Below are 27,459 nucleotides of genomic sequence, written 5' to 3' on the forward strand. Positions count from 1 at the left end.
TCTCCTCCTGGTTGATTCAGATTCCAAAGCATGAACCCTGAGCCAGAAAGCCTTGCAAACCCTGGATGGCTAGGATGTGTCACCACAAAAGGAAGGGGTAAGAAAATCACTTTCGTTTTCAGAGCACTCACACGACTTTGCCCAGGGACTTTCTTCAGGAAAACAAGACAAAGAATAAAATGGCTCAAAATGAGAAAGCAAACTATCTGTGAGAAAGATGAAACTTGTTTATTCATCACGCAAACATTTTCCAACTTAGGAAGAGATGTGGCAGAGCCAGCGGAAAGGCCTTCTAAGAAGTGAGTCCAGCTGAGACTTCCCCCAAGCCAACTCCAGAAGGAAACAATAACGTGTAGAAACACTTATAGCACACTTGCTCAAAATACAATTTTATCCATAATGTTCAAACAATATTCCACTTTAAAGGGAGTTAAAACTCCTTATATTTTCCAGAGTTTAAAATGATGGTTTTAAGTATTTCTTTGTCCAGACAAGTTCCTACTTGCCTCAATAGGATCTGCAAGCTTACATGAGAGCACGGTAATTCTGAATCCACCCTTTGCTTTGTGTGACAAAACAAACTGTAAGAAGAAAAACAGTTGCTTTTAAAAATCACCTAATGCATAAAGTTGAAAACCAACATTATATAAAATAAAATAAAAAACAGCAAAGGAAGTTCTGTTTGCAGATATTAACATAAACATCAATTAATGGTTGTAGGGTGGGGGAACGAATTCTACTCTCAGGCAGAGTATGGGCTGAGAAATTACAGACCTGGCTTCTGAATGATTTTAGGAAAATCCATGTAGAAAAAAAAGGCTTAATGTGTGTACCAACTACCAATTTCTGGTAAGACATGAAGCTGTAGTGATGACATAATCTATTAGATGATAGGGACATGATCACATAATTTGTTAATAATATATGTAATTCTGATTAAATATATAATATGTATATCTTATAATTTAGAGTTGTATACTCAAAGAGGTTAGCTTATCTGTCTGGGTCTCACCATACTGGGGGCAGGGAGAACCAGCCTAACTCCGAAGACTGCTGAACTGCCCTGGAGTTAACATTAATGGATATTGTCTTTGTTGAGCTCTTTCTTGGGTGTCATTTGTAACTCCTTTATACTTTATGGGGGAAAAAAATGATTCTATTGTTTCTAGGGTAGCTGAATCCTTCTGCACCCACAGGAAGTGGGCATAATTAAAAATAAATTCCCTGATTTATTAGGTCTGTACCCTAGGCTTTTGAAATTATTGTTTGAATATAAAGAATGATATAGCACCGTAAAATACACTAACTTTTAAGTAAATTTTGCTTCTTTCCAAAAGAAATTGCCACTTTAATGCTGTTTTCTGTTCATCTGTCATTGCTAGAAATTCATTTACCTGGTTAAAAAAAAAATATTTCTGAAGTTAGTATGAAAAACTCATCTTGACAATAATGTGAAACTTAAATGTGCTCATTAGAGATGAATTTTCTTCACCATGAATAAGCTCAATTCTCTTGATGGAGGACAGAAAACAGGACAGGCTATATACCTCAATCTCTGAAGTGAATCAGGGGTTTGGCATAGAAAACTCCCCTTAGCAAGGTGGAGACAAAAATTTATTGTTATAACCAGACCCACGAACTGGTTGTAAAAATAAATCATAAACACACCTGCTAATGTCCAAGTACCACTGCTGTTCTAAAGCAGACCAGGGAGAACAGTCATGGTTGACTCTATCTAGCTGTGGAAGTAAGAGATCCCAGACCCTGTCCTGGAATAGCCACCACATAACCGACCAAAGTCTTCGATGTGTTGGTTTCCCCCACTATTACTTGACTATACAAAATTTCCTATTAATTCCTCTGCTTTGGCTAAAGGCCTTAGTCATTATTCATAATAGTCCATACTAGCTACAATTTGGTGGCGTACTGGTTAAGTGCTACGGCTGCTAACCAAGAGGTCAGCAATTCAAATCCACCAGGCACTCCTTGGAAACTCTATGGGGCAGTTCTACTCTGTTCTATAGGGTCGCTATGAGTCAGAATCGACTCGAGGGCAGTGGGTTTGGTTTTTTTTTAGCTATAATTTTAACATACAACATGGAATCAATTCTTCATGCAAAGCAATGTGTATATAAATCAAGATCGACAAGATTGACTTTTTCCAGGCCTATTAATGACTTAATTTCTACCAAATGTTCACAAAAATAACCTATGTTTTGGTGGAAGAGAAGTCAATTTTGAAATGTTTCTAAGCATTTCTTCCTTCTTGCGCTTTACCGTGCAGTCCAAAGTCTCCTCAGCAACACTCCCAGTGAGACTGCAGGAGTGGAGGGTGCCTGTGTGGTCGGTGAGGTCAACCAGCATATCAAAGCTTAGAAAGACAGACTGAAATTCTGAACAGTCTTTGTTGCAGGTTGTACAAGCACTGGATGCTTCATTTACAATGTAACTACAGCCCAAACTGAAAGGAAACAAAGAAAATAATAAAACAGGACAGCTGTAAGTGACAAGTTTGATCTCTTCAGAAGGATTACCACTTAAAAGGCTAAGCCAGCACATGGAATATTACTGGTCATCGGCACCATGCAGGATACAAGGCAGACAGAAGAAATAACAACGAACAGTCAGGAGAGCTCTCTCCACAATGCAGTCTAATCTGCAGCATTCATGGTTTATCTGAAACTGGGATGGCCCAAAACTCTCACTGTCCTGCCCTTTCTCCCCTCCTGACTGCTGAGATTCCTGCCCAGGCTCTAAGGCCCAGCCCAGCTCATTTCCCCCCATTTTTTTTTTACCCCAGTGCTCACCCCTTCCCTTCTCTGAGCACTGCAGAACTTCCACTTCGGTGATCGATGTTGTCGGGGACAGGAATCATGTTTGCACTGAGAAAGCCCAGGCTCAGTGGTCTCTATACTGTGTCCTTTGTACACATACAGAAAAACCCCAGGGAACTTTTTTGGCTCCACTTGCTAAATGCTGTGGACATTGCTGGTGATACATTCTCACTTTAAATGGTAACTTTATGCTCTTCAAAATTTCTGAGATCTTCGGCCAATTTGAACAGGAAGACGAATTCAAATTTCTCAAAATTTCGTAAGGCCTTTCGCCAAAGTGGAGGAATGAATAGGAAATTTTGTATAGTCAAGTACTACTGGGGAAAACACACATTTGAGACTTTGGTAGGTCATGTGGTGGCTGTTCCAGGGCAGGGTTTGGGATCTCTCACTTCGGCCAATTTGAACAGGAAGACTAATTCAGATTTCTCAAAGGAATGATCTGAAGATAGCGGTTTCTTGTCTAGCACAAGATCAACTTTATAGTAAATGTTCGATGCTTTTCCTCAGATACCAATGTTAGAAATGGAGGAACAAATAAGGGAGGCAATAAAAAATATTTTCAAAAATATTTTTCAAAAAAATTAACACATGCCTTGCACAGCAGCCTCCACATCAGTTTTCAACTTTAACACTAAACTATAAAATGTCTTAAAAATCCACAGTTCAGTATCCTGACTGTGGCAGTACATACAGAAACCTACACATGTGACCCCAAGCGTCTGTCAGTTTGTCTTACTGTGGGCACTTGCGTATTGCTGTGATGCTGGAAGCTATACCACCAGTATTCAAATACCAGCAGGATCACCCTTGGTGGACAGGTTTCAGCTGAGCTTCCAGACTAAGACAGACTAGGAAGAAGGACTGGAGGTCTACTCTGAAAAAAAATTAGCCAGTGAAAACCTTATGAATAGCAGCAGAATATTGTTTGATATAGTGCCGGAAGATGAGACTCTCAGGTTGGAACACTGAAGAACTGTCGCCTCTGAATTATGGTGTTGGTGAAAAATGTTGAATATATCATAGACAGCCAAAAGAACGAACAAATCTGTCTTGGAAGAAGTACAGCCAGAATGCTCCTTAGAGGCAAGGATGGCAAGACTTAGTCTCACATACTTTGGACATGTTATCAGGAGGACCAGCTCCTGGAGAAGGACATCATGTTTCGTAAAGTAAACTGTCAGTGACAAAGACGAAGAACCTCAATGAGTTGGACTGATACAGTGGCTGCAACAATGGGCTTAAACATAGCAATGACTGTGAAGATGGTGCAAGACCAGACAGTGTTTCGCTTTGTTGAACACAGGGTTGCTATGAGTAGGAACTCGCTCGATGGCACCTAAAAAAACCACGTGTGGCAAAACTGTATAGAATACACACACACATGCAGGTAAAACTGAGCTGGTGGATTGTATCTAGGTCAATATCTTGGCTGTGATCATGAGCAACAGTTTTGCAGACTATTACAATTGGGAAAGACTGAGCAAAGTGTACAAGGAATTTCTCTGTATTATTTCTTACAACTGCATATGAACCTACAATTACCTCAATAAAAATTTCTATTAAAAAAATCCACAGGGAGACTTTCACAGTAACATTTTAGATGCTGCTTGCCAAGCACATTTTGGCTAACATTATTAAACCCACTGAGGTTTACTTTTCCATGCAGGTAGATACTATATTTACCTAGGAGATGCTGGCCATCTTATTCATCATGCAGTTGAAAATAATTTTTTAAAATGCTGTCACTGCATGACTATAAGACATGTCAACCAAAATAATTTTCTACTACGTTGTAAGACAACAGTTTGTCATCCCGGTTAAATGTTTCTGTATTATATCTTTATTTTCTAGGATTACAGAAGTATAGCAGAATAAATTTTACTTTAAAATGAAATTATAATCTTTGAATCTAAATAATTTGCCATGGAAACTTTTCAGTAGGAGTCATTTCTCTATACATTTCTATACATGTCAAAAATAGCTGTTACTTTCATAGAGCTTAAAACTTATTGACAGGAATTGTTTTTTGCTTCTCACAAAGATATATTTGCTGAAAGTAATTTGGCTGCTTACCATCTGTTTCGAACTACTTTTGTTGTTTCATCATCAATGTTCAGTGTAGAAATGTAAGCATAAAGAATACCATAGAAAGGATCTGCTTTTCCTTCCTTCTTCAAAGCTTTCGCCTTTAATTGCTTCACTGTATAGACATCAACTATTGTATTTACTAAAAAAAAAAAGTGATTCCAGTTTACATATATTCTAAGAACTACAAAGGATTACATCCAAATAGAAAGCAACAAAGTTCAAATGATAACATGAGTAGCTTAAGTAGCAGAAAAATTATTGTTATATTAAAACTGATTATACAACTAAACATAAAAGGAAAAGGATGAGAAATAAGTCATCAGTAAAATGAAGGATTTCTAATTATCAAAAGATACCATTAAAAAGAATGAAAATGCAAGCCACAAATGGGAGATGGTGGTAATTTGTAACAAGACAAAGTACTCATTTCCGAGATATCTAAAAGACACTTAAAAATCCAGAAGAAAGTCGACTTAATTTTAAAAATAAGGAAGAGACTTAAAAAGGCACATAAAAAAAGATAGCCAAATGGCTTATAAACCTATTGATCATTGGATGAATGCAAATTAATGCAACAGCAGGATTCCATGAAATGTCCACCATTTAAAAGACTAACAGTACCAAACACTGGAAAGGAACTCGAAAACACTGCTGGTGGAAGTGTAAATTGGTACCAACTTTGGAAAACCATTTGAACAAATGCCCAACAAAGCAATTCTACTTCTAGGTGTACACCCAACAGAAACACAGACTCATCTAAAGACTCGTGCAAAAAGGTTCAAAAATTTTTGTAAAAACAAAAACCAGAATCAGTGAAATAGAGAAATTTTGGAGCCCTGGTGGCACAGTGGTTAAGAGCTTGGATACTAACCAAAAAAGGTCAGCAGCTCAAGTTCACCAGCCATTCCCTGGAAACCCTACAGGGTAGTTCTACTCCATCCTATAGAGTCACTATGAGTCGGAATTAACTCGATGGCAATGGGTTTGGTTTGGGGGCACAGTGGTTAAAGCACTCAACTGCTAACCGAAAGGTTGGTGCTTCAAAACCACCAGTGGTTCCTTGGGAGAAATATTCGGCATTCTGTTTCCACAACGATTTTCAGCCCTGGAAACCCTATGGTGTCGCTATGAGTTGGAATCAACTCCATGGCAGTGGGTTTTTGGGTTATATTTATATTAACGGATTCCTGGTGGCACAATGATTAAGAGCTGGGCTGCTAACCAAAAGGTCGACAGTTTCGAATCTACCAGCCGCTCCTTGGAAACCCTATGGGCAGCTCTGCCGTCTTATGGGGTCATATGACCCGAAACTGGCTTGAAGGCAACCAGATAACGGCATAATACATACATCAATGAAAACAAATGCTACACACAGAAGCATGGGTGAATCTCACAAACATAATGTCAAAAAAATCACACACAAGAGTAAGTATACATATGATTTCACTTCTACAACTCCAAAGCAGGCTGAGTTCATCTGTGATTTTTATGGTGTTAAACTGAGAATCATGTTTACCTCTGGGAGAGGCATGAGGAGTCTTCTGGGCCCCGGCATTTATCATCCAACTGGAAGGAGGGTCAATGGTGTGTGCTATGTGAAAATGCACTGAGCTGTCCACTTGTAACTGGCTTACTTTTTAAAAGTTTATATAAGAAAATTTACAAAACCAAAAACAACAACCTATTAGTCATTTTTAGTTTTCTTAATCTTAGAGGAATCTTACAGGAGCAGATATTACTTGAGAAAGGAAGTTGCCCAGTTCCTTCAGCATTTCATTGGTTTCTTTTCTTCTTTTGACTTCTAGTACATAAAATTTAATTTCCTTCACAAAAATTATGATCTGTATGTCTATCATATTTTTATATCTTTATCTTTCTATTAGTGTCTATGCACAGAATGATGGATTAGAAGACATTCACAAAAATGATAACCCTTTATTTCTGGGCTGTTTTAAAATTGTATAATACTTTTAATATTGAGCATCGTCGTTTTCAATAGAAGGTTTAAAAGAACCTGATTATAGTTTTAACCATAAAATATTTCATCAATTCCCATCTCTAAGTTTTTCATGGGGGTAATGGGTATTTTAAAAGACAAAGCAACTCATTTTTGTCCCTGAGTAAATTTAATTATCAAAGTTCCCACAGTCAAGTAAAAGAAAGGGACCTGGAAGTACTTACTACCTTTGTGATCACATTGATGTGACACACTGATTAGGAAAAAGTTTTCCATACAAATGTGATGCCCATGAGGAGCCCAGCAGTAGCACAGTTTTTGTTTCTCCACTTCAGGGTTGAGAGACTCTCAGGGACTGAAATAAATTTGTAGCAAACCCACCTCACAGCCCAGTGGTCACTTCTGTGCTTTATGGAAGCTTCCTGAAATGGTATCTTTGGCAAACGACTCAACATTTTTTTAAATGCCTCCAAAGTAACAATAATCACAATTTTAACTCTGATAACACAACTTTATAGTCCCTTGTTGGAGGCAAAAAGATTACAGTTAGATTATTGGAAACAGGCTGACTCCTTCAAGGAACAATGACAAAGTTCTTGCTTTTACACAACTCTGGATGACGGTGTCTATATGAACTTGCAGAATAATTTATCATGGTTGTCTTAGGCTGGGTTCTCTAGAGAAGCAAAACCAGTAAAGCATATAAATACACATATAGGGAGATTCATATCAAGGAAACAGCTCACATGATTGTAGAGGCTGAAATGTCCCAAGTCTGTGTATCAAGATAGAGGCTTTTCTCAATTCACACAGCCGTAGAGGTTGGCAAACCCAAGACTGGCAGGTTGGAGAGCAGGGATCCCGCTCTCAGGCTGTGAAAATCTACGAATTCCAAGATCTGCATTTAAGATGATAGCTCAAGTCCCAAGAGGCCAAGGCCAGACAAATAGGAGGCAGGGCAGGATCCAGAGTGGGCAAAGAAGCCAGAATGTCTGCTTATATTTGGATGCAGGCCACACCCCCAAGGAAACTCCCCTTCAACTGACTGGCTACTCTCAGCAGATTCAATCATGAGAGTGAACACATATAAACACTGAGAATCATGGCCCAGCCAAGTTGACATAGTTTTAACCATCACAATGGTTACTTCAATTGTTACTCTCTGGAGGTGAATTTAGTGTCCTGTGTGATGATGAAATACTGGATCTCCTAGTAGGAGGTTAGAGAAAATGCCTCCAGAGAGCGAGCTAGGACTCTGCTCTGTTCCTCTTCTTCTCCCTCGGGCTCTGAGTAAGCCACAGACGGCAATAAATGGCATCCATTTTAAAGTTGAGCCTCAACCTGGACTTCATTGACTTTGGGTCTGTGAACACATGACATTTTCTGCAAAATTCTGTGTGTGTACAGCTGCCTTTATGAGGAGGGGGTCATTAGCTTTCATTAGATTGGGAAAAAGATTATAAAACCCCCAAAAGTTAAAAACTGCATTTTTAAAACTGGAAATATAATAGTTACAGAATTAGAATATGGTAATTTTTTTAATTTTCACAGGCCCAAACTTTGACCTCTTAAAAATTCAAATATTTAAAGGGTCACTTACAATTTATGGATTCTTTCAAATAACTGTCTATTTCATCATCTGGAGCACTTGTTTCTGTATTTTCTCTTACAAAGTTCAGTAGGATGTTAGCTTCTGGTGTATCTTAAAGTAAAGATGTGTAAGTAAAAGGCAAGAGAACCAGGTCTTAGGGATAGCCTGCAAAGCCCCACTGACCTGCCCCCACCCCCCCATGTCTTCTCCACCCTTGACTTCTGCTCCTCTCCCTGTGCTCTGTGGCCTTCTGCATACGGCTCCTTGTCACTCCTCCCTGTGCAGGCACCCTCCAGCCTCAGAGCCTTTGCACTGGCTATTCTCTCTGCTCTTCCCAGAACACATTCTCCTCGGCTCAACCCTCACCTCACTAACTCTGCTCGGATGCCACCTTCCCAGGGAGGCCTGCCTGGTACCCTATTGAAAACTACAACCCGCCCTTATACACACTCCAACACTCTGGGCCCTCCTGACCCTGCTCCAGTCTTTTTTCTCAAATACTCCATGATCGTGGATGTGTCATCTTTATTGTCTAGTGTCTGTCTCTCCCCTGCTAGAACACAAGCTCCATGAAGGTAGAGATGGTTGCCCACTTTGCTTGTAATCTGTAAATGTGACTGTCACACAAGCACCTGCTCTGCAGCTCAAGGAGCTGATGCTGTGCACTTACAGAAAACAGTCTCATCAGCTTAGGTCATGTCAGCTTTCAGAGAAGTCCCACCTTTCAGAAATTCCAAAAACGGCTTGGTCAAAAACGTGAAATTGCTTTATGATTTTCAGCCACTGTTGACGCTTTGTTACTGGCCAGCATAGTACGCTTAAAGTAACACACTTCTAAATTTCTATCTTCTTGAGACTGCAAAGGACAATGCCATTTCTGGAGTCCTGGATGGCGCAAACATGAGCTCTGGTGGTACAGTGGTTAAAAACCTTGGCTGCTAACCAAAAGGATTGCAGTTCAAATCCACCAGCTGTTCCTTGGAAACCCTTTGGGGCAGTTCTATTCTGTCCTATAGGGTCGCTATGAGTTGGAATCAACTCAATAGCAACAGGTTTTATGGGTGGCGCAAACAGTTAAGTGCCCTGATTACTAGCTGAAAAGTTGGCAGTTCAAACCCACCCAGAGGCACCTGGGAAGAAAGGCCTGGCAATCTGCTTCTGAAAGGTCACAGCCTTGAAAACCCTATGGAGTAGTTCTACTCTGTCACATGGGTCACCATGAGTCAGAGTCGACTCCACAGCAACTAACAACAGCACTCCATTCTCGTCATTCTGGACTCTTCCGCAGTATTGGGCTGGTCATTATGTCTGTCCTATTAGGCACTCTGAGAAAGTGTAAAGACAGTAACTCCCTGATCCCCCCATGTCTTGCTCCCCTGATTTCATGCAGGGGTAAACTGTCCCCCCTTTTAACAAGGGACCTGAGACTGATCCCTCCGGGGCTTAGGACTGGCCTGGGCCCAACTATGGGGTAAGCATAAGGCCCTAGAAAGAGCAGCGCTCCTGTGAGCTCTCTGGGCATTTAATTGACAGCTATGGACTAAGAGAACCATAAATATGTACTCAACGCTCTAGCAATAAAAGTTACCTGAGTACATGGAAACTGGATTTATTTTCTAAATAGTCAATAATTTAGGTTATCCAGTAAATAACACTGACGTCTCAAAATTCATTACAACAGATGATGCTTTAAAAATTAGTCTGGTTCTTCACATTTCTTCAGTATATAAAAAGATATATAGCTCATAGGTTTAAAAAATGCCATATAAAGCAATTTTTTACTTTTAATTAAAATTAAACCCAATTGCATTTTCATCCTTAAATACACTGCATAAATATTGGAATGTCTGATAAGATCATTTCAAAAGGGATGAAAAATGTCAAAAGGCTTTTTACCTGGATTAGCTGTAATAATGGTTTTTGAGATTACAGTTGCCATCATACAGTTCTGAAATCTGTCAAAACTTATTCTTATATCTGAGGCAAATATTACTGTTTGGGAGGAAAAATCATTTTAGAATTATTGCACATGGGTAAAGAAATGACAAATACTGAACATAATCACTGAAGTATGATACCTGTTTCTCGTGGCGTCCAGCTCTGTGCAAGTAGGATAGATTCACTGTCCCAACTGAATTTTTAAAAAAGAAATGATAAAAATTGAATACATTAGAAGAAAACGTTATTTACCAGAAAAGAATGCCTTAATGGCTGACAATCGCCCATATTGTCAAAGACAGGTGAAGGCTGTTTGCTTTTCCTGCCTTTTGCAGGGTTATACTCTGTATTCAACAGAGTATTTAACATCAACTGATAAGTCATTCCTTTAACAAATACATATGTCTAACAATGTTCTGTTCATCAAGTCCGTCTTTTCCCCTCCTCAGGCCACTCTAGGCTAGTTAGAACTGAGTGGCTAGAAGTCACTCTTTCAGACCATTGAGGTAAGGTCCCCACCAAGGGATAAACTGCTCAGGTCACTTGATGGACTTAAGACACTTCTCTTATTAAGTGCTTCCTGTGGGGCCCAATGTTTGGACTCTACCTCAATGCTGTGTTGCACCAGCAGTGTTTTAGGGCACAGCTGCTGCCTGTATCAGACATGCTGTACCCACAGAGTCCAGCCTAAGGAAGTTGCTGCTCCACCCCCTCCATGCCCACTATGGTTTATTGCACAGGTCAAGTCTGCCTTGCTCATCATCTTTCGGGTCTCATTAAACACCACTGGTGTGAAAACAGTACACGAGTACAAAACAGTCACTGTGGAGCCCATCCTAGCAATTCTCGCCCCTCTGGAGACCTCAGTGACAGTTGGCCTACAGCACAGTCTATAGCAGTGGATTAACACTGAACCTACAGGAGCAAGGTATATTTTTAATATCTTTTATGTCCTGACATTAAATCTATAATCTTTTTGATAAAATACAACTGTTCTGTCTCAGTGGTAATAGCAGTAATTTCATAGTCTGGAACAGCAGTGGGAGGTTACCATATCATTGTAAAGGAAGACTCTGTTTCATCATAGAGTTTCACTTCACACCTCTGGCCTTTTCTTCGGTCTGAAGTTGTAAAGTATTTTGGCTCACCAACCTTAGAAACAGGAGGAAATGATAATGCTTTCCCTATAGTTGCAGAGGTACTTAATACACATTTGATGAAAATATTTAAACGCTTACTTTTTAAATACCAAGTTAGAAACATTAAAATAGCAAGAACTACTATTGTCTATTTGATGATTTGAAAGCATCTCTATTCTAAACTCGATGCCTTTAGCTGCAGTTGTAGGTTACACACGTCTGGCTGAAGAGAGACACGGATACATAAGCTTTAAGTCAAGGTCATCAGGTCTTCCAACGTGCTGGGACAGATAGTTCATGACCAGCATCTCTGGACCCCTGGAGGTAGACAGGGTATCTGTGTGTCCCAGGGCTCGGTGCAGGCCAGCCTAGACTTCCTGTGACTGACAGAACCTGGGCTCATCAGTGAGCTACCAGTGGTGAGACCTCCTCTGCCTTCCCCACAGGGGAAGGCACCAAATCGAGGAGACGGTGGTGCGAAGGCGCTTTGGCACTGTCTGGTTCTGTCCATGTTGTTAGGGAAGAAATCAAAGTGGTAGGACTCAGGGGACCTGGAGTCTCTCCACTGAGCGCTCATGTGGAAACAGGTGCTGCCTCCTCTACCAATCCCACCACCACGTCTGTCCTCTCGGCTGCTTCGGCACTGAGCTCTGCTAGAAGGGGCTGGGGGAGGCTCAAGAGTTGCCAAGAGAGGAGGAGGATCAGGAAAAGAAACCTAGAGAAAAGGACAGCCAGAGTGTGAGAGAGGCCTGCTCGGTCCCTGGGGTCGGGGAGAGAAAGTGTACTGAAGAGTTGTAAAGACTTGAAACTTCTGAACACTTGAAAAGACCACGAAGGAGGAGAGAACAGGTTAAATACAAACCTGGAGAAAAGGAAACGAAAAGAGCTGAAGCAAAATGAGAGACAGAAGTCATGAAAAGAGGTAATACAACCCAGGAAAGAGGGTACCAAGCATATGTGTGTGTGTGTGTGTGTGTGTGTGTGTGTGCGTGTAAAGCTGTTGCAGGTGAAATTCATAGTGAATTTTGACAAATTCTTACTACACTGTAACTATAATGACATTTTATAGAATTGCAGCGGAACTGAGAGATCCTTTCCTGCCTTCAAGTAAGACTGAATCTCAATTGCCCAGAAAATGATTTCTCTTTTTCAAGACTGTCTTACAGGGCATTTATTCCTCCATCCTAAATTATACAGACAATTCACCATGTGGCAGGCACTGCGCTAGGCTGGAGCTAGGGTGGCAAACAAAGCAGACACAGCTCCTGCTGCCAAGGGCCTGTCATCTGGGAAGAATCGCACTCCTGTCAGTATTTAATACCTAAAAGCAATTAGTATTTACTTACATTAACTACAAGAAGAATGTAAGATATTCCCTTTTCTTGCGTTTTGATCATCATCCTTTCTATACTGAGAAATGACTCTTGCTCTTGCCCCTTTCCCTTTCTTTCTGAGCTTCATTTTGTGAAGCTTTGCTTTTAAGGTCCACCTCTAAGTCCTTGCCAAGCGACTGAGTCTGTCAACTGCGGAGTTCAGAACGAGCTGCAGTAACTGAGCCAGAGGGAGATGATGCTGACGCAGCAGGTGTGAGACAGTCCTTGCACCTGCGGACTTGTGCTTCGTGCAGGGGGCCTTCTCCCTCTCCCCACCCAGGAGGGTTCCCAGAACACTGCACAGAACTGATTCCCCAGTTTATTCAATTCACACCCTTTCAAGGAAGGTCCTAGAGATAAACTTCAAGCCAATGGGTGGACCCTCTCATTGGTTAACCAGAGTGTGGGAAGCTCTCACACCGTCAGCGAGTTATCTCCCAGTAAGTACTCAGGATTTAAACACCATTTTATTCTGCTACTTGTTTACAAATAAAATGCTACTTTCCCTTTAATGAGAAGTGTTACCCTTTTCTTAAATCAATCCAGCTGACTACTGATCACAATACAGAGGGTACATTACTCCAGCTAGTCATGATCACTACTTTCCAAATGCAGTTTAAATGATGCCCCTACCACCACCACTGCACTTAGTTTCCTTAAGATTTTAACTTACCGACCTCACTGCTGCCAGCACGTTAATAATCTTCCCATGGAGATTTTGTCCATTTGCAACAATGTCACCCAGTGAATAATAATCATGAGACTCCTTCACAGGTAAGTGTATCAAAGAAAGTAACTTGGTATCCACTTCATAACTGGAACAGACTTTTACAATTGAATGAGTCTCACTGAGCAAGAGCTTACAGTTGCTAAATTGCAAAAACACACAAAAAAGTTAACACGCGATGATTCTTGCATACAAGAAATACTCCCATGTTCACAACTGAATTACTTTTTGGTTGTAGTTTAGACTATATTAAGAAACGTACACTTTTTACTCTAAGAAACATTGCAAAACACTTTTTGTCTAAAATATACTGTCATTAAGAAAATGCTTTGGTATATGTGTATGCCCCACACCTGAGACTGTGGTGCCCTGCCAGGACCCTTTACCAGGCTGGCGCGGGGTCACTCCCAGCTACACCCTTCTTTTGAGAACTGCCCTCGGCCAGGAATGCCTTCGAGGTTATATCCCCTCATGGGGATAGGTGGACTGCAGCCAATGGCTAATAAAGGGTACAAAAGTCCAGCCCCCCCAGTGGGTACATCTCTGTGGTGCCGCTAACACTCAGAGGTCCCTCCTGGGATCAGGCTGAGGCTGAGTCCCAGCTGAGCTCCCCTCTTACTCCGCTCCCCCAGGCCCAGCTCTCTCTCAATTAACCCCCTGCACAAGAATCCTCGTCTCAGGCTCTACCTCTAGGGACCCTGGCCTAAGATAACATGGCAGAGAGGAGTTATACCTTGATATGAAAATAGACATAATTTCCAAGGTTTATCTTCACTTCTTGCTGTTCACTTCTTATGTGACTTAAAAAAAAAAAAAAACTAGAGTCCAATTTTTACAAATCTAAGACTGAGAATCAAAGTACTAAAAACAAAGCCATAAGCAAAGAAATGTCATAACCAAAGATAAGTTTTGTGAGGAAGAATTTAACTCCTAATTTTTTAATTGAAGTGTAAACTCTCTGCTAAGCTGACACACAAAAATTATTAGCGATGACCAGTCTAGCACAACAGTTGATCTCTGTGCTGGACAGACATTTACCTAGGAGTTGCAGGCCTGAATTTTTCTTCTCTTTCCATTTCCTTTCTTTGTACCAGGGGATTTTCAATAATCACTAAGACAGAGGGAAAAGTATGATGCCATTACAAAATGGTAACAGGATCAACCCAAAACATGTGCACCTCACGTCTGTAGCGGTGTCACTGCTAACTGTCCGAGCGGGTGCTGAACATCCTTCATAGTCATCTTCTCATGCCACTGAGAGAAACAGGATCCTGGGGTCTGACCATCAGTTTGATACCCGATGACAAGTCCCAACATACGACCCACATTCTTATTACTTTACTAATTAGTTATACTGAACATCTGATTTGGTCACAACATGCCTTCTATACAACAAACACTGTAACTGATCTCCACCTAATTAACAGCTGCCCTCTGAAATAACAGTGATGGAAGAGAAGGAGCAACAGAAAACCCAGGGTACCAAATTGTGGCTCCACCACTTACCAGCTTTGTGAACTTAACGTTTTAGGATTTCGATTTCCCTATGGCTTTTTCTGCTCTATTTTAATTTCTCACACAATAGTCCTGTGATTGTCCCTATTTTACAACTGAAGAAACTGAAGCTCCAAGAAGTTAAACTGCTTTCTTGAATTCAGACAGCTACTAAGTAGTAGAGTTGAAATTTGAAGCCACCATGTTTTTAATTTGAAAACCTATACTTTTTTCATAAGCATTCTATTTAGACTTGTAATCACCATCAACTTCAGGCTCTTTAAAAATCTCTTATTCATCCTCACAACAGCCATCAACATATAACATATCTTAATACTGAAGCCAGTCTTTATCTCTGTATGAAACTAATATTCCTGCATTCATTCAGGGAATGCGTATCACTATACTGGGCCCTATGAAGTCTGTGGAAACCCTAGTGGTGTAGTGGTTACCAGTTCACCTGCTAACCAAAAGGTTGACAGTTTGAATCCACCAGGTGCTCCTTGGAAACCCTATGGGGCAGTTCTACTCTGTCCTATAGGGTTGTTGTGAGTTGGAATTGACTCCATAGCAATGGGTTTGGTTTTGGGTTTTTATGAAATTTGCAGTTTTCTGCCTTTGTACTCCACAGTTCAATGACCTTGTTATTTAATTAGAGGAATGCTATATATGGCACTGAAAAGTTAATAATACAAGGTAATATGTGACTAGATACTAATCCCAGGAACCAGCAATGGGCTGTCTGACAGCACAGTGCTGCAGAGGAGTAGTTTAATTATCTGCATTACCCCTTTTCTGCTCTTTTTGAACCGTGAAAGAGAATTGGTACGTGTGCTTTCTTCAGTTTCGTATGTAAGGTTAGAGTTGTTACCTACTGAGTGACTAAATTCTACACTTTATATTAGACACTATCTCATTTAACATTCACAAGAACCTAATAGGGTATTATTTTATAGTTGAGGCTCAACAAGATTAAAACGTTACTTCAAAGCCACAATGTAAATAAATGTTGGAGCTGGGATTTGAATCCAATTTACCTGTTTTCACAGTCCTTATTTTTTTTCCACTATACTCTTGTGGATACTACACTGAATAATCAGAGGGATAGGGTGGGTGGGTGGAAGATGAAAATATTTGGCATTCGGACTAAAAGTAAAGTTCCTTAAAATCCATTAAGAAGTCAAATATCAACTTTTATCAAAATCTATTCAGTGGCCCTAGCATGTTTACAGATAAATGATTATGAAAACAATAGGGTTGATGCAAATTGGATAGGAAATAAATGAAAGATCATAACACTACCTAGGTAAATATGTGACTATCATGTTTGTAAACTGGAAATTCCAGAACACTTAATTGTGCTCACGCAGAACCTGTTCATAGACCAAGACGCAGTCGTTTCAACAGAATAAACAGATATTGCACGGTTTAAAGTCAAGAAAGGTGTGTGTCAGGGCTGAATCCTTTCACCATGCTTATTCAATCTGTATGCTTGAGCAAATAATCCGAGAAGCTGGACTATATGCAGAAGAATGGAGCATCAGGATTGGAGGAAGATGCATTAACAACCTGCGATATGCAGATGACACAACCTTGTTGCTGAAAGTAAAGAGAACTTGAAGCACTTATGACGAACATCAAAGTATGGATCAGCTACAGTATGGATTGCGCCTCAACATAAAGGAAACAAAAATCCTCACAACTCGACCAATAAGCAACATCATGATAAATGGAGAAAAGATTGAAGTTGTCAAGAATTTCCTTTTACTTGGATCCACAATCAACACCCATGGAAGCAGAAATCAAAAAATAAGATAACATACTGTGCTGGGCAATTCTGCTGCAAAAGATCTGAAAGTGTTGAAAAACAAGGATGTCACTTTGAGGACTAAGGTATGGCTGATCCAAGCCACAGTGTTTTCATGCAAAAGCTGGACAATGAGTAAGGAAGACCGAGGAATAACTGATGCCTTTGAATCACGATACTGATGAAGAATACTGAGTATACAGTGGACTGCCAGAAAATGAACAAATCTGCCTTGGAAGAAGTACAGCCAGGCTGCTCCTTAGAAGTGAGGATGGCGAGACTTCGTCTCCTGTACTTTGGACATGTTATCAGGAGGGATAAGTCCCTGAAGAAGGACATCGTGCTTGGTAAAGTGGAGGGTCAGCAAAAACGAGGAAGACCCTCAAGGAGATGGATTGACACAGTGGCTGCGACAATGGGCTCAAGCAGAGTAGCAATGACTGTGAGGATGGCGCAGGATGGGGCAGTGTTTCATTTTATTGTACATAGGGTTGCTATGAGTCGGAACCGACTTGATGGCACCTAACAACAAGCACCATAATCATGTTTTTATACATTTCAAGTAATACAGAATGCCTTGCTTTATGTTCTTAAATTTACACTTGATTTTTTTTTTCCGATAAGGTTCTTAAGAGTTAGAAACTGTGCCTTATTTTAACTCCCAAAGTATAGCTATCACAAACATATGACAGGAATAATACTATAATAGAAATAGTTTAAGAATCAAGGACAACTTACAGCACTCGCCAACCCTGAAGCTGTCAGAAAGTGACCTGATGTAATCTTCACTGCCCCAGGATGCTATGTTTACAAAGTGGGCTGGTGAATCCCGCACAGTGAAACTCAAGGTGTACCTTTCTGATCCAATATCTAAGGGAAAGCCAATGCTTTTATTTTTCAAATGAAGTGCTATTTCAGCTTTGAACAAATAAGATTATTATGATAAAAATACTCAAATGCATGGTATAAAATGACACTTCAAATATAAATTCTGTAATAAAAAAATAAGTTATGCTTTTATGAGTTTCAAAGTGAGGGTGGTAACAAGCTGCCCACGTAGATGCCTCCCCTTACGATCTACCTCTTTGTCTCTGTCCCCCAGTTATCTGTATATTTGGAGGAAAACAATATGTAGGCTTGAACCATCCAGCTATTAGCTTTGACTCTCTACTCTTTCCTACTGTTATTGTTTTAACCCAAGTCACAATGCAGGTCTAAATTGTTATTTCAAAATAAACTGTGTGCTATTAAGTGAGCACCACTAGACGTCAGCAAGTATTTGTTTCTTCAAACGGAAATCTCTTCATCGTCTTTGCTAACTAAAAAAGTAATACAACATGTGAAAATTACAGATATATCTCCAACTGTTACTAGCGTTCACCTTTGTGGAGGGGAGGGGATCGAGAGAGTGGGGTCGAAAGGGGAATTTCCCTTCTCAACTCTATGACCTTCTGTACTGTTCCAAGTTTTTATGAAAATATATTAATACATTATATGCGTACAGTATTATTTTAAAAGCCAGTAGTATATCTTCTCCAAAAAGGTAATCTCGTATAATCACTGTAAAGAGAAGTCGAACATACAGAAATGTTTCTGCTACCCCCACAATGTGACAGGTAAAAACTGTATTTCATTGTTGTAATTTGAGCAAATATTTTCACAGTGACTTTTTTCTAATTCACGTATCTTATACGTTTTAGAGCTCAGAAAACAGGAAGATATATAGACTTGCTCAAATTACTCAAATGGTTAATTCTGATCTAATTAATTTTGATAACATAAAACATCCACAATGAGTACTGGTGGGAGACAACATCTTTGGTTTCACCTCGAAAATAAAAACTGAATATTAATATAAAATAAAGTAAAAATAAAGGTACCTATTAAAATACCAGAGCCCTGGTGGCACAGTGTTTAAGAGCTAACCAAAAGGTCAGCAGTTTGAATCCACCAGCGTTCCCTGGAAGCCCTATGGGCAGGTCTACTCTATCCTATAGGGTCGCTATGAGTCGGAATCTACTTGACAGCAACAGGTTTGGTTTGGTTTTTATTACAATACCTATGATTCAGATGTCATGATTTAGCACAAGTCAAGTTAACACAGACACAATTACACAGGTGATTCAAGCAAAATTAATGTTTCCTGCCAAAATCATTGACTGCCTGGCTAGAGCTCTGATTCACTCAAGCTGTACAGGAACACTTACGCTGTAACATTTAACAAAAGCATTGACTCTTTCAAAACTAATAGTAATAAACTGGCTAGAGCTCTGATTCACTCAAGCTATACAGGAACACTTACGCTGTAACATTTAACAAAAGCATTGACTCTTTCAAAACTAATAGTAGTAAACTGTCAGTTTTGGCACTCTACATTGTATCGCTGCATGCCAACTACAAAAGTTGGAAGGTGAGTTGATTTTAAAAATTCAATTTCAGTCCTGAATTACGTTTCCATAGTTCTAAAACCCTTGCACAGTTTAAAGCAACTTAGTAAGAACCACTGAAACCAAAATTAACTCCATTTTCCATAGATGAAAGTGATTTTTTTCCATGGAATTGTCTGCTTGTTTGAATTATACATAGATACTGCTGTCACACTTTTAGCTCCCTTGGGCATGACTCTATCATGACACCTCCCTGCTTGAAAACCTTCCTCTTCATTACTGTCTATCTTACATGAGATTTAAGCTGAAAGTAAGTTAACCTCAGTTCTTACTATAGGCCACACGTGATGCTAACCCTTACACACACGAGTTCATTTAATTTTCGCACCAGCTCTTCTTATCCTCATTTCACAGAAGAGTTCTGGAGAGGTTGATCTTTGATGACCCAGTGACTAGAGAGCCCACTCAGCCTAGTTCCAGAGTCCAGACTCTTAGACATTACTCTAGTGGAAGATGAGGGGCTACAATTTCTGTTTTACCTTTGCATTCAGGGCCTTACACAGCAGAACTGCTCAACAAATACATGTTGAGACAAGTTAATGAGCTGACCAATTTAACTAGCTATTTTGGCACTGCATAAACAAAGCTTTTAAAAGTATGTTTGAAAAACATCAAATAAAATCATTAAAAATTATTTGAATGTCCTCACACATATCACCTTGAATTGAGTACTTTACAAAAGAGAGCATGACCATTGTTCTTAAGAAGTTAAACAAGCATGAAAAACTTAAATCACTTAAATATACTTTGCTGTAGTTATAAGTCATAGTTTATGAAAAATGAAGCAAAGAGTTAAACAGAACTCAGCTTTTTCTGTCTGGAAAGCCTTTGACATCAGTTTTCCCAATAACTATACCGATTATTTTCTGAAAAACAAAAAGGTTACAGAAGACCAATGTTAAACACAGATGTAGATGGTAAATATAATTTCATGGACTTGTTATATTGTACTGAATCTAACAAACATTTTTGACTAGGAATCATTTAAATGTACTTATTCCAGACCAATATCTAAAAGAACGCCCTCAATGTTCAATTCCACAAGGATTAGTACAAAGTAATAAGACACTTCACTGCTATTACAAATATAATCATTTAACATGTAGTGTGTTGTTTTTTTTTTTTGTTTCTAGTTTATTTTCATTTTCAATCACTAGGTGGTGCACAGTAACTGCCCTATGCTACCAATCCTTACTGAATTCATTCAAAGCACATGTATAAAGCAATTTAATTTGCCATGGTCTTCAAAGCTTTCTTTTATATAGGGTTTTCTAACTATCCACATAAAATTGCTTAGCTTCTTAATCCAAATACGCTGGACTGTAATATAAATTATATCATTACAAAACTTGTATATTGCTGCTGATAAACCTAAGTTACAAAGTTCTGGATCTTAAACTTTAGTTATAAAGTGCTAGATATTAAACCAATTCCCTTAATAATTTTAATCTCTTCAATGACTACCAAAAAAATGTGCATATTAAAAGAGTGCTTTAAAAAAATAAAAGCCACTAGCTTTTTCTGAAAGGATAAATCTAAACTTATATTACTAATTCTAGCAATTGATTTTAACCTTGTGATAATCTGTTACATTTAAAATATAGTCAAGCTTTTAAGACCACCACATCCTAGCTGAGCTGTTCACTGGTCTTTCTGCATTTAGACACATTACTGTTTCTTTAATTTCATATGCATGTAGATCTCACTGAATTTTGTTGGAAAGAACGTAACTAATGGAAATGTCAAGTAAAGATTTCCAACTAAAGAGGTGATTAGCAAATATTTTACCTTTCAAGAAAAACTGTAACAACTATTATTTTTAACATTAATAACTTGAAACTGAAAATTATTAAAGTTATATGCAAATTTGTCCCATTTTAAGAAAGTTGGTTTACAAAAGTCAAATGTACATAGCCAACTCACAGGCAGGAGAAGGTGAGGTGGTGTGGAAGTTGCTTTATTACATGTTTTTCACCTTACAGGATGATTACACCCGGATTTCTTTTAAATAAGTAACAATCTCAGTATATTTGAAATTACTGAATTCTGTGACAAACCCTCCCAAAACACCAATTTTCACACAATCATTTCAGAAACACACCTGTTGTATACCTTTATGGCATGAAAGCAGCAATAATGGCAAAAATTTAAGTCTATAACTTAGATAACTGGATTAGAATATAGTAGCTATATTCTAATCCAGTTATCTAAGTTATAGACTTAATATACTTATAGCAGATGTACAATATTTAATTAAAATGCTGCAAATAAATTTTTGATCATTTTGAACAATCAACAGTCATATTCTACAATCATCTCTCCTAAGCTGTAGACAAAAGAACAATTAATTTTCATTTTGCTGGCATAAATACAAAGAAGCTTAGGGATACTTAATATCTAACAACTATACTAATGCAGTGAGTATCTATATGCTTGTCAATTACACAAGGTGTATCAAGGAATCAGTAATGCTGACATAATGTAGTATCACATGAAGCTGCACTAGAGAACAACCAAACCCCCCACCACTGAGACTGACCAGATTAGCCATGTTGGGATGGAGATCTGAAAGTGCAGTGAAGGTCTTCGATGCAAAGGAGCCTGACATTCCTTTATCTGCATTTTAGAAAATATAATTTAGAAAAAAATGTAACTGAAATAAACCACAAAACATTCCAGACATCAAAAATATTAATAATTTCTCTAGGAAAACACTCTAGATATTTTACTCATTCTTTGCAAAAATTTTCATTATAATGCTAAAATGTAAATTAATACAGATTCAACCTGCAGAAAACATGTATCAAAATGTTCTTTATAGTTTTGCATAACATCATTAGGTTCTAATTTTTAACTTTCACTTTCCCAAAACATGTATAGTTTAGCATTTTTGAGTACCATATAAATTTAGAGTTTCAAATGAGAAATGATTCAATGGAACATGTGAAGATTCAAATATTTATTAACAATTATAAACACCTCGAATCGTGCATTTGGTTGCCCTGTGTGGGGATATGTAGTAATTTTTCAACTACACTCTAAGAGGTTAGCTCCATGAGGGCAGAGGTGGTGTCTGACATACTTTTATCTATTCTAACGCTACCCTGCACAAAGAAAACACTCAACAAGTGTCAAATGAATGAAGCCGTGGCTTGTCCTGCAAAATCATCGTTATAAAAGATCTTACTGTAGTGAAAACTATTGCCATTAGTTGCCATCCAGTTGATTCTCACTCACGGCAATCCCACGTGTGCAGAGTAGAACTGCGCTCCATAGCATTTCCAAGGCTGTGACCTTTCAGAAGCAGACTGCCAGTCCTATCTTCCGAGGTGCCTCTGGGCAGGTTCAAACCGCAAACCTTCCAGCTAGTAGTCAAGCACTTAACTAGAAGTCCACCCAGGGTCTCATATTGAAAATTTTAAGCTACACCAAACTACAGATTTACTTGACTTTCATTTTATTAAAACATGGCCTAATCAACTATATGAATTTAAACAGTAAACATCTACCCTAAAACAAAGATGAGAAGCTAAGGAGGGGAAGGGAATCTAGATTAATCGAAGCAGAACAAACAGAATGGACATAATGAGAATATTGACACATTATGGAAAATGTAACGGAACAATCTGTATAAAACTTGTTAAATGGAGCCTAATTTGCTGTGTAAACTTTCACCTAAAACACAATAAAAAAAATTTTTTTTTAATTGCATCTTCCACTCTGTGAATGCTCTCTCGCCCAAAGGCCTCAGTTTCAGGACATGTCCCGTGACATCTGAGTTTCAGGGAGGCTGTGGAATTTGTAAAAAATTATCTTAAATTCTAGTACTATTAGTTTGTGTTTTGACATTACTGAGTTTTAATTTCCTCAGTCATCAACTATGGACAATCTCTTACAGGTTTTTTGTGAATATTGGAAGTAACATACATGAAGTTCCTAGACGTTCACAGGCTCTCAATAAAGGATAGTGCTGCTTTTCACGCTCATTCATGTAGCTGTTTCTGCATTCAAAGGCCTTCTGCCAGATGAAGTGATGGAGAATAAGCCATATTAAGTCTCTTGCACATTCTCTGGCTTGGTCTGATCTGGCTCACTACGCACTTTCACTCTCTAAAATGTTTGCCAAACTGTCACCCATTCATCCAACAAATACTATCGGGAGGCTACCAAGTGTCAGACACTTGAGGCTGGAGAGGCTGAGTTACTCAGGGGCTGGATTTTGTGTAAAAAAACAACTCACTTATACTATTAAGTGAATTCTCCAAAATTTTACCCCTTAGCATCTCTTGGTTTGGTCACTGACTTAGTGATATCTCTTTGACGATCCTTCAGTTTCTACTGTTATTCAAAGGATATAGCAATATACTTTGGTATCCACTGGCAAGCCTGGACATTTTGAGAAATACAAAGTTAACATAAAATAGTTCAATGGGGTAATACAAAGATTACATCATTCATCAGCAACTACTGTCCTTTCTACTTTGACAATATATTGAAATGTGTCTCCTTTTCTCCATCTTCAATGCCATCTCCCAACCCAAGGCTCAATTACTCCCCACCTGGAATACTGCAATAATCTAGTTTATACCTAGTTCAATCATTCAACACGTGAGGGCTGACTGTCGGATGTGTCAGGCCCTGAGTCCAGGACACAATTTGGGCAGGGGCTGGTCGCCAACACTCCTCACTGTACCCATCCAGGAGAATGGGAGGAGCAATGAAAACAGAGGCCCAGATGTGGGACCAGATGAAACAGCTTTGAGGCCACTGATCTAGATCTTACCTAGGATGGGAGGGAAACTAGTTCATTTTAAGGTAACAGTGGTGGTAATGTCACAGGTAATGGTTGTGGAGTGCCTGCTACGAAGCTGGGCCTACACTGCCAACGCTGGATATACCATAACCACCTCTGACAGCTCCCCCGCCCCAGGTCTTCCAGAGCTCCCCTCCCTGAGCTCTGAGCCTTTTTAAAGGCCACCTCCTGTCTGGCTCTGAGCCCATCCTGACCAGGCAGGTCCCAGCCTGGACCCTTGATTAAGTTTCATGATGGTGGCAAGCACCAAGCAACCAATGCAAACTTTGCTGACTTTTTGGTACTCCCCAGAGCCAGGAAGGGGTGTGTGTGCTGTCCATTCTCCTCAGTGCAACAATACTCACCCAGTCCTGTGTGCCAGGGCTGTGCAAGACCCCAGAGCTACTGCACACTTTTCCATCTTGGAAAATCCCTTTACCATCTATCTTGTCCTCATGGATGCTCTTACTCTCCTTCACTGGCCGACCCAAAACAGTCCTTACCAAGTCCTGCCAATTCTACCTCCTAATTATCTCTTGAATCTGACCACTTGGCCTCGTCTTACCCTACCACTCTCTGCTTCCACTCTTGCCTCCTCCATCTCTTCTCCACAAGACAGTAATCTTTTTAAAACTTAAATCATGTCACTCCCTTGCTTAAAACCCTTCCAACATCACCCTGAAGAAAACCCACACTCCTCACCACAGCCTATAATACCCAGCTGATCTGGCCTCTGCCTGGCTCCTACATTTCTCGGCACTCCTCCTTGATGACCACTCTCCAGTCAGGCTGGGCCTTCGCACCTTGAGCACCCTCCCCACTCCCACCCTCAGATCCTCCCACAGCCCCCCCCCACTCTTCAGGTCTCAAAGAGAGATCATTCCTACCACCCTAGCTCAATTATTCCCCTGCTTCTATTCCCCCTCTCTCAGCACTCCTAATTGAGAGCAATGAAAGCAGTAACAAAAACCACAGCATGTGCTTGTAATTCGAAGCATAATCATAATAAAAAAAATCATAATAACTGGGTAATAATGACAGCTCTGACTGGGGTGCATTAAACCCAAACCACACCTGTTGCCGCCACCATTGAATTGATTCTTACTCCTAGCGACCCTACAGGACAGAGTAGAACTGCTCCATACGGTTTCTAAGGAGTGCCTGGTGGATTCGAACTGTTGACCTTTTGGTTAGCAGCTGAACACTTAACCATTGCACCACCAGGGCTCCGGAGTGCATTAGAAGATTCAAAAAGCATATTAGCACAGAGTTTTACCCTTGTAGGTATAGCGAAACATGTCAGCTAGGCTTACAAAAAATGTTTTTGTTGTTATAACTACAGGAATATTTTTATAGTCATTTTGGTGTCACCCCCTCTGACGGTGTCACCCGGGTGCAGTCTGTACTACCCACGCTCCCCTAGTGACGCCGCTGTTTGTGACAGACTTTGGCAAAATTGGTTTTCCCCTCTTCGAGGGGAACAGCTTCATTCAACTGTCTTTATAAGCTCAACTCAAAGTGGTTGTTTTTACTCCTGCTGCTTCAATGGGAACTTGGTAACCAGGGCATCATGAAACTCTAGGTGACGTCCAGACCCTCTGGGGTGGAACTGGCCATTCACTGAAGAATTCCCCAACATGGAGACAGAAGAAAGCCTGTTGATACTTTTCACGTTAGTACGGTTTCCGTATTTCTAACTAAATGCTGGGGGGAGAAACAGAGAGAGACAGAGACAGCCACGAAGGAAGATGGGAGGGAGGGAGAAAGACCATTATCCAAAAGTTTGCGTTTGGAAATTCCAGGCTGAACTCATACGCCTTCCAACGGATGAGTCCAACGCCTGGAACATTCTAAAGAGGGTTCTAAGTCGTCAGTCTGTTTTAAACTCCGCGGAGAAATGCAATGTTTAAACTGTATGTTGTAAGGCGTCTATTTTGAACTGATTTAGAATACGTAAAAAAAAAAACCTTTAAAGTCTAAGCCCGCAAGCTGCGGGCTGCAGCAGCCTGACGGGGCGGGGGTCGGCCCGGGCTCGGAACGTTGCGCGCCGACGCGGTAAGGGTCCACATCAGCGCCTCAGGGGAGCGGGCACCCAGAGTACCGTGCCAGGGCTCCGGAGCCGCGTCGGAACGCGGCTTGCTCGGCCTTCGCCCTGCAAGAACCCGCGCCGCTCACGTCTGCGCTTTACAGCGGCCGCGAACATCGGGGGCCGGGCTTCACCTCAGCCGTCCTCCGCCGGCTTCCCACGGAGACGTCCCCGGTGCTTCTCGGCCTGGACGGCGGCAGCCCACACAGTGGCGCCGCAGCGCCGGCCCCACCTGCCCAGCCCCAGCGGCTTCGCCCTCCGCGGATTCTCCTCAGTGGCCTTTCTGCGCGCTCCAGCACAAAATCGGCCTGAGCTCGCGCGCCGACCGTTGACCGAGGCCCCGCCCGCCGCGCGCCAGCACCGCCCCACCGCGTGCGCGCTGCCCTAGCCCCGCCTCGCTCCGCCCCGCCGCGTGCAGCCGCTTCCCCCACATCTCCCCTCTCTGCGCGCCGGCCCCGTGCCCCGCCCCCACCGCACGCCGACTCTGCCCCATCGTGCCCAGCTCCGCCCATCCCTGCTCTGAGCGCTAGCTCTATGCTCCGCTCCCCCGCTTTCCGACTCCGCCCCTCCACACTCCAGCCCGCCTAGCCCTTGGAGCAAGCTGTACTCTCAGGCCACAGTGTTTATGGAGTCCGGATTGTGAGGAGCAAGACTTGGGGCAGACTTGGGGCCATGGTTGCCGTGTCGTTTCCTTCTCAGGGCGTCCGAGGGCGGGTATCCCGCCCACCTGAAGGGCGTCGGGAAGTTTTAGTTCGCAGGCAGAAAGCAGAGCCGGGACTCGAACGCGCGCCGGAGCGCGCAGCAGGACGCAGCGGCATGATTCGACTTTGCGGTGGTGGACAGGGACGAGCGCCGCTGGTTTTTACAGACCTAGAACAGGCTAAGTGCACTGAAGGAGTCCCTGGCTGCTAACAGAAAGGTTGGAGGTTTGAATCCACCTCAAGATGCCTTGGAAGAAAGGCCTGAGATTCATTTCTGAAAAATCAGCCATTGGAAACCCTATGGAGCACAGTTCTACCCTGCAGAGGCATAGGGAGGGTAATGAGTGTCCAGGGGCAATCTCTAAATTGTGCCCTCCCCCCACCCCCACACACCAGTTTCAAAATGAATAGACGTTGATAGCGGTGATGAGTCAGCAGAAGCGCCTTCCCTCCGGTCTTGTCCAGCTGCCTCAGTCAGGCGC

The 27,459-nt window shown here is 40.9% G+C and overlaps 1 protein-coding gene across 1 annotated transcript; it reads right to left on the minus strand.

The window, feature by feature from the left end:
• Nucleotides 1–128: 128 nt before the first annotated feature.
• MEIOB (meiosis specific with OB-fold) lies at nucleotides 129–26,594 on the minus strand. The gene is made up of 14 exons (XM_023557533.2): nucleotides 26,158–26,594; nucleotides 21,938–22,014; nucleotides 20,207–20,264; nucleotides 17,690–17,821; nucleotides 14,689–14,761; nucleotides 13,597–13,792; nucleotides 11,463–11,563; nucleotides 10,552–10,604; nucleotides 10,370–10,465; nucleotides 8,483–8,584; nucleotides 4,911–5,064; nucleotides 2,278–2,461; nucleotides 1,308–1,394; nucleotides 129–581 (listed from the first exon to the last, which is right to left on the minus strand). The coding sequence occupies exons 2-14, from the start codon at nucleotides 22,004–22,006 to the stop codon at nucleotides 471–473; spliced, it is 1,416 nt and encodes a 471-aa protein (XP_023413301.1). The 5' UTR covers nucleotides 22,007–22,014; nucleotides 26,158–26,594; the 3' UTR covers nucleotides 129–470.
• Between the last annotated feature and the right edge of the window lie 865 nt (nucleotides 26,595–27,459).

The sequence above is a fragment of the Loxodonta africana genome, chromosome 12 (genome assembly GCF_030014295.1).
Source record: "Loxodonta africana isolate mLoxAfr1 chromosome 12, mLoxAfr1.hap2, whole genome shotgun sequence".
Classification (NCBI taxonomy): Eukaryota; Metazoa; Chordata; class Mammalia; order Proboscidea; family Elephantidae; genus Loxodonta; species Loxodonta africana.

Excerpts from the sequence above, each read along its gene's own strand:
- MEIOB (XM_023557533.2), bottom strand. The coding sequence starts at position 22,006 with ATGTCAGGCTCCTTTGCATCGAAGACCTTCACTGCACTTTCAGATCTC. Across the intron at positions 13,793-14,688 it reads TTCAGGCCTGCAACTCCTAG|CAACTGTAAGCTCTTGCTCA; the intron begins GTAAATGTCTGT and ends TTTGCAATTTAG. Across the intron at positions 11,564-13,596 it reads TGCTGGCAGCAGTGAGGTCG|GTTGGTGAGCCAAAATACTT; the intron begins GTAAGTTAAAAT and ends CCTGTTTCTAAG.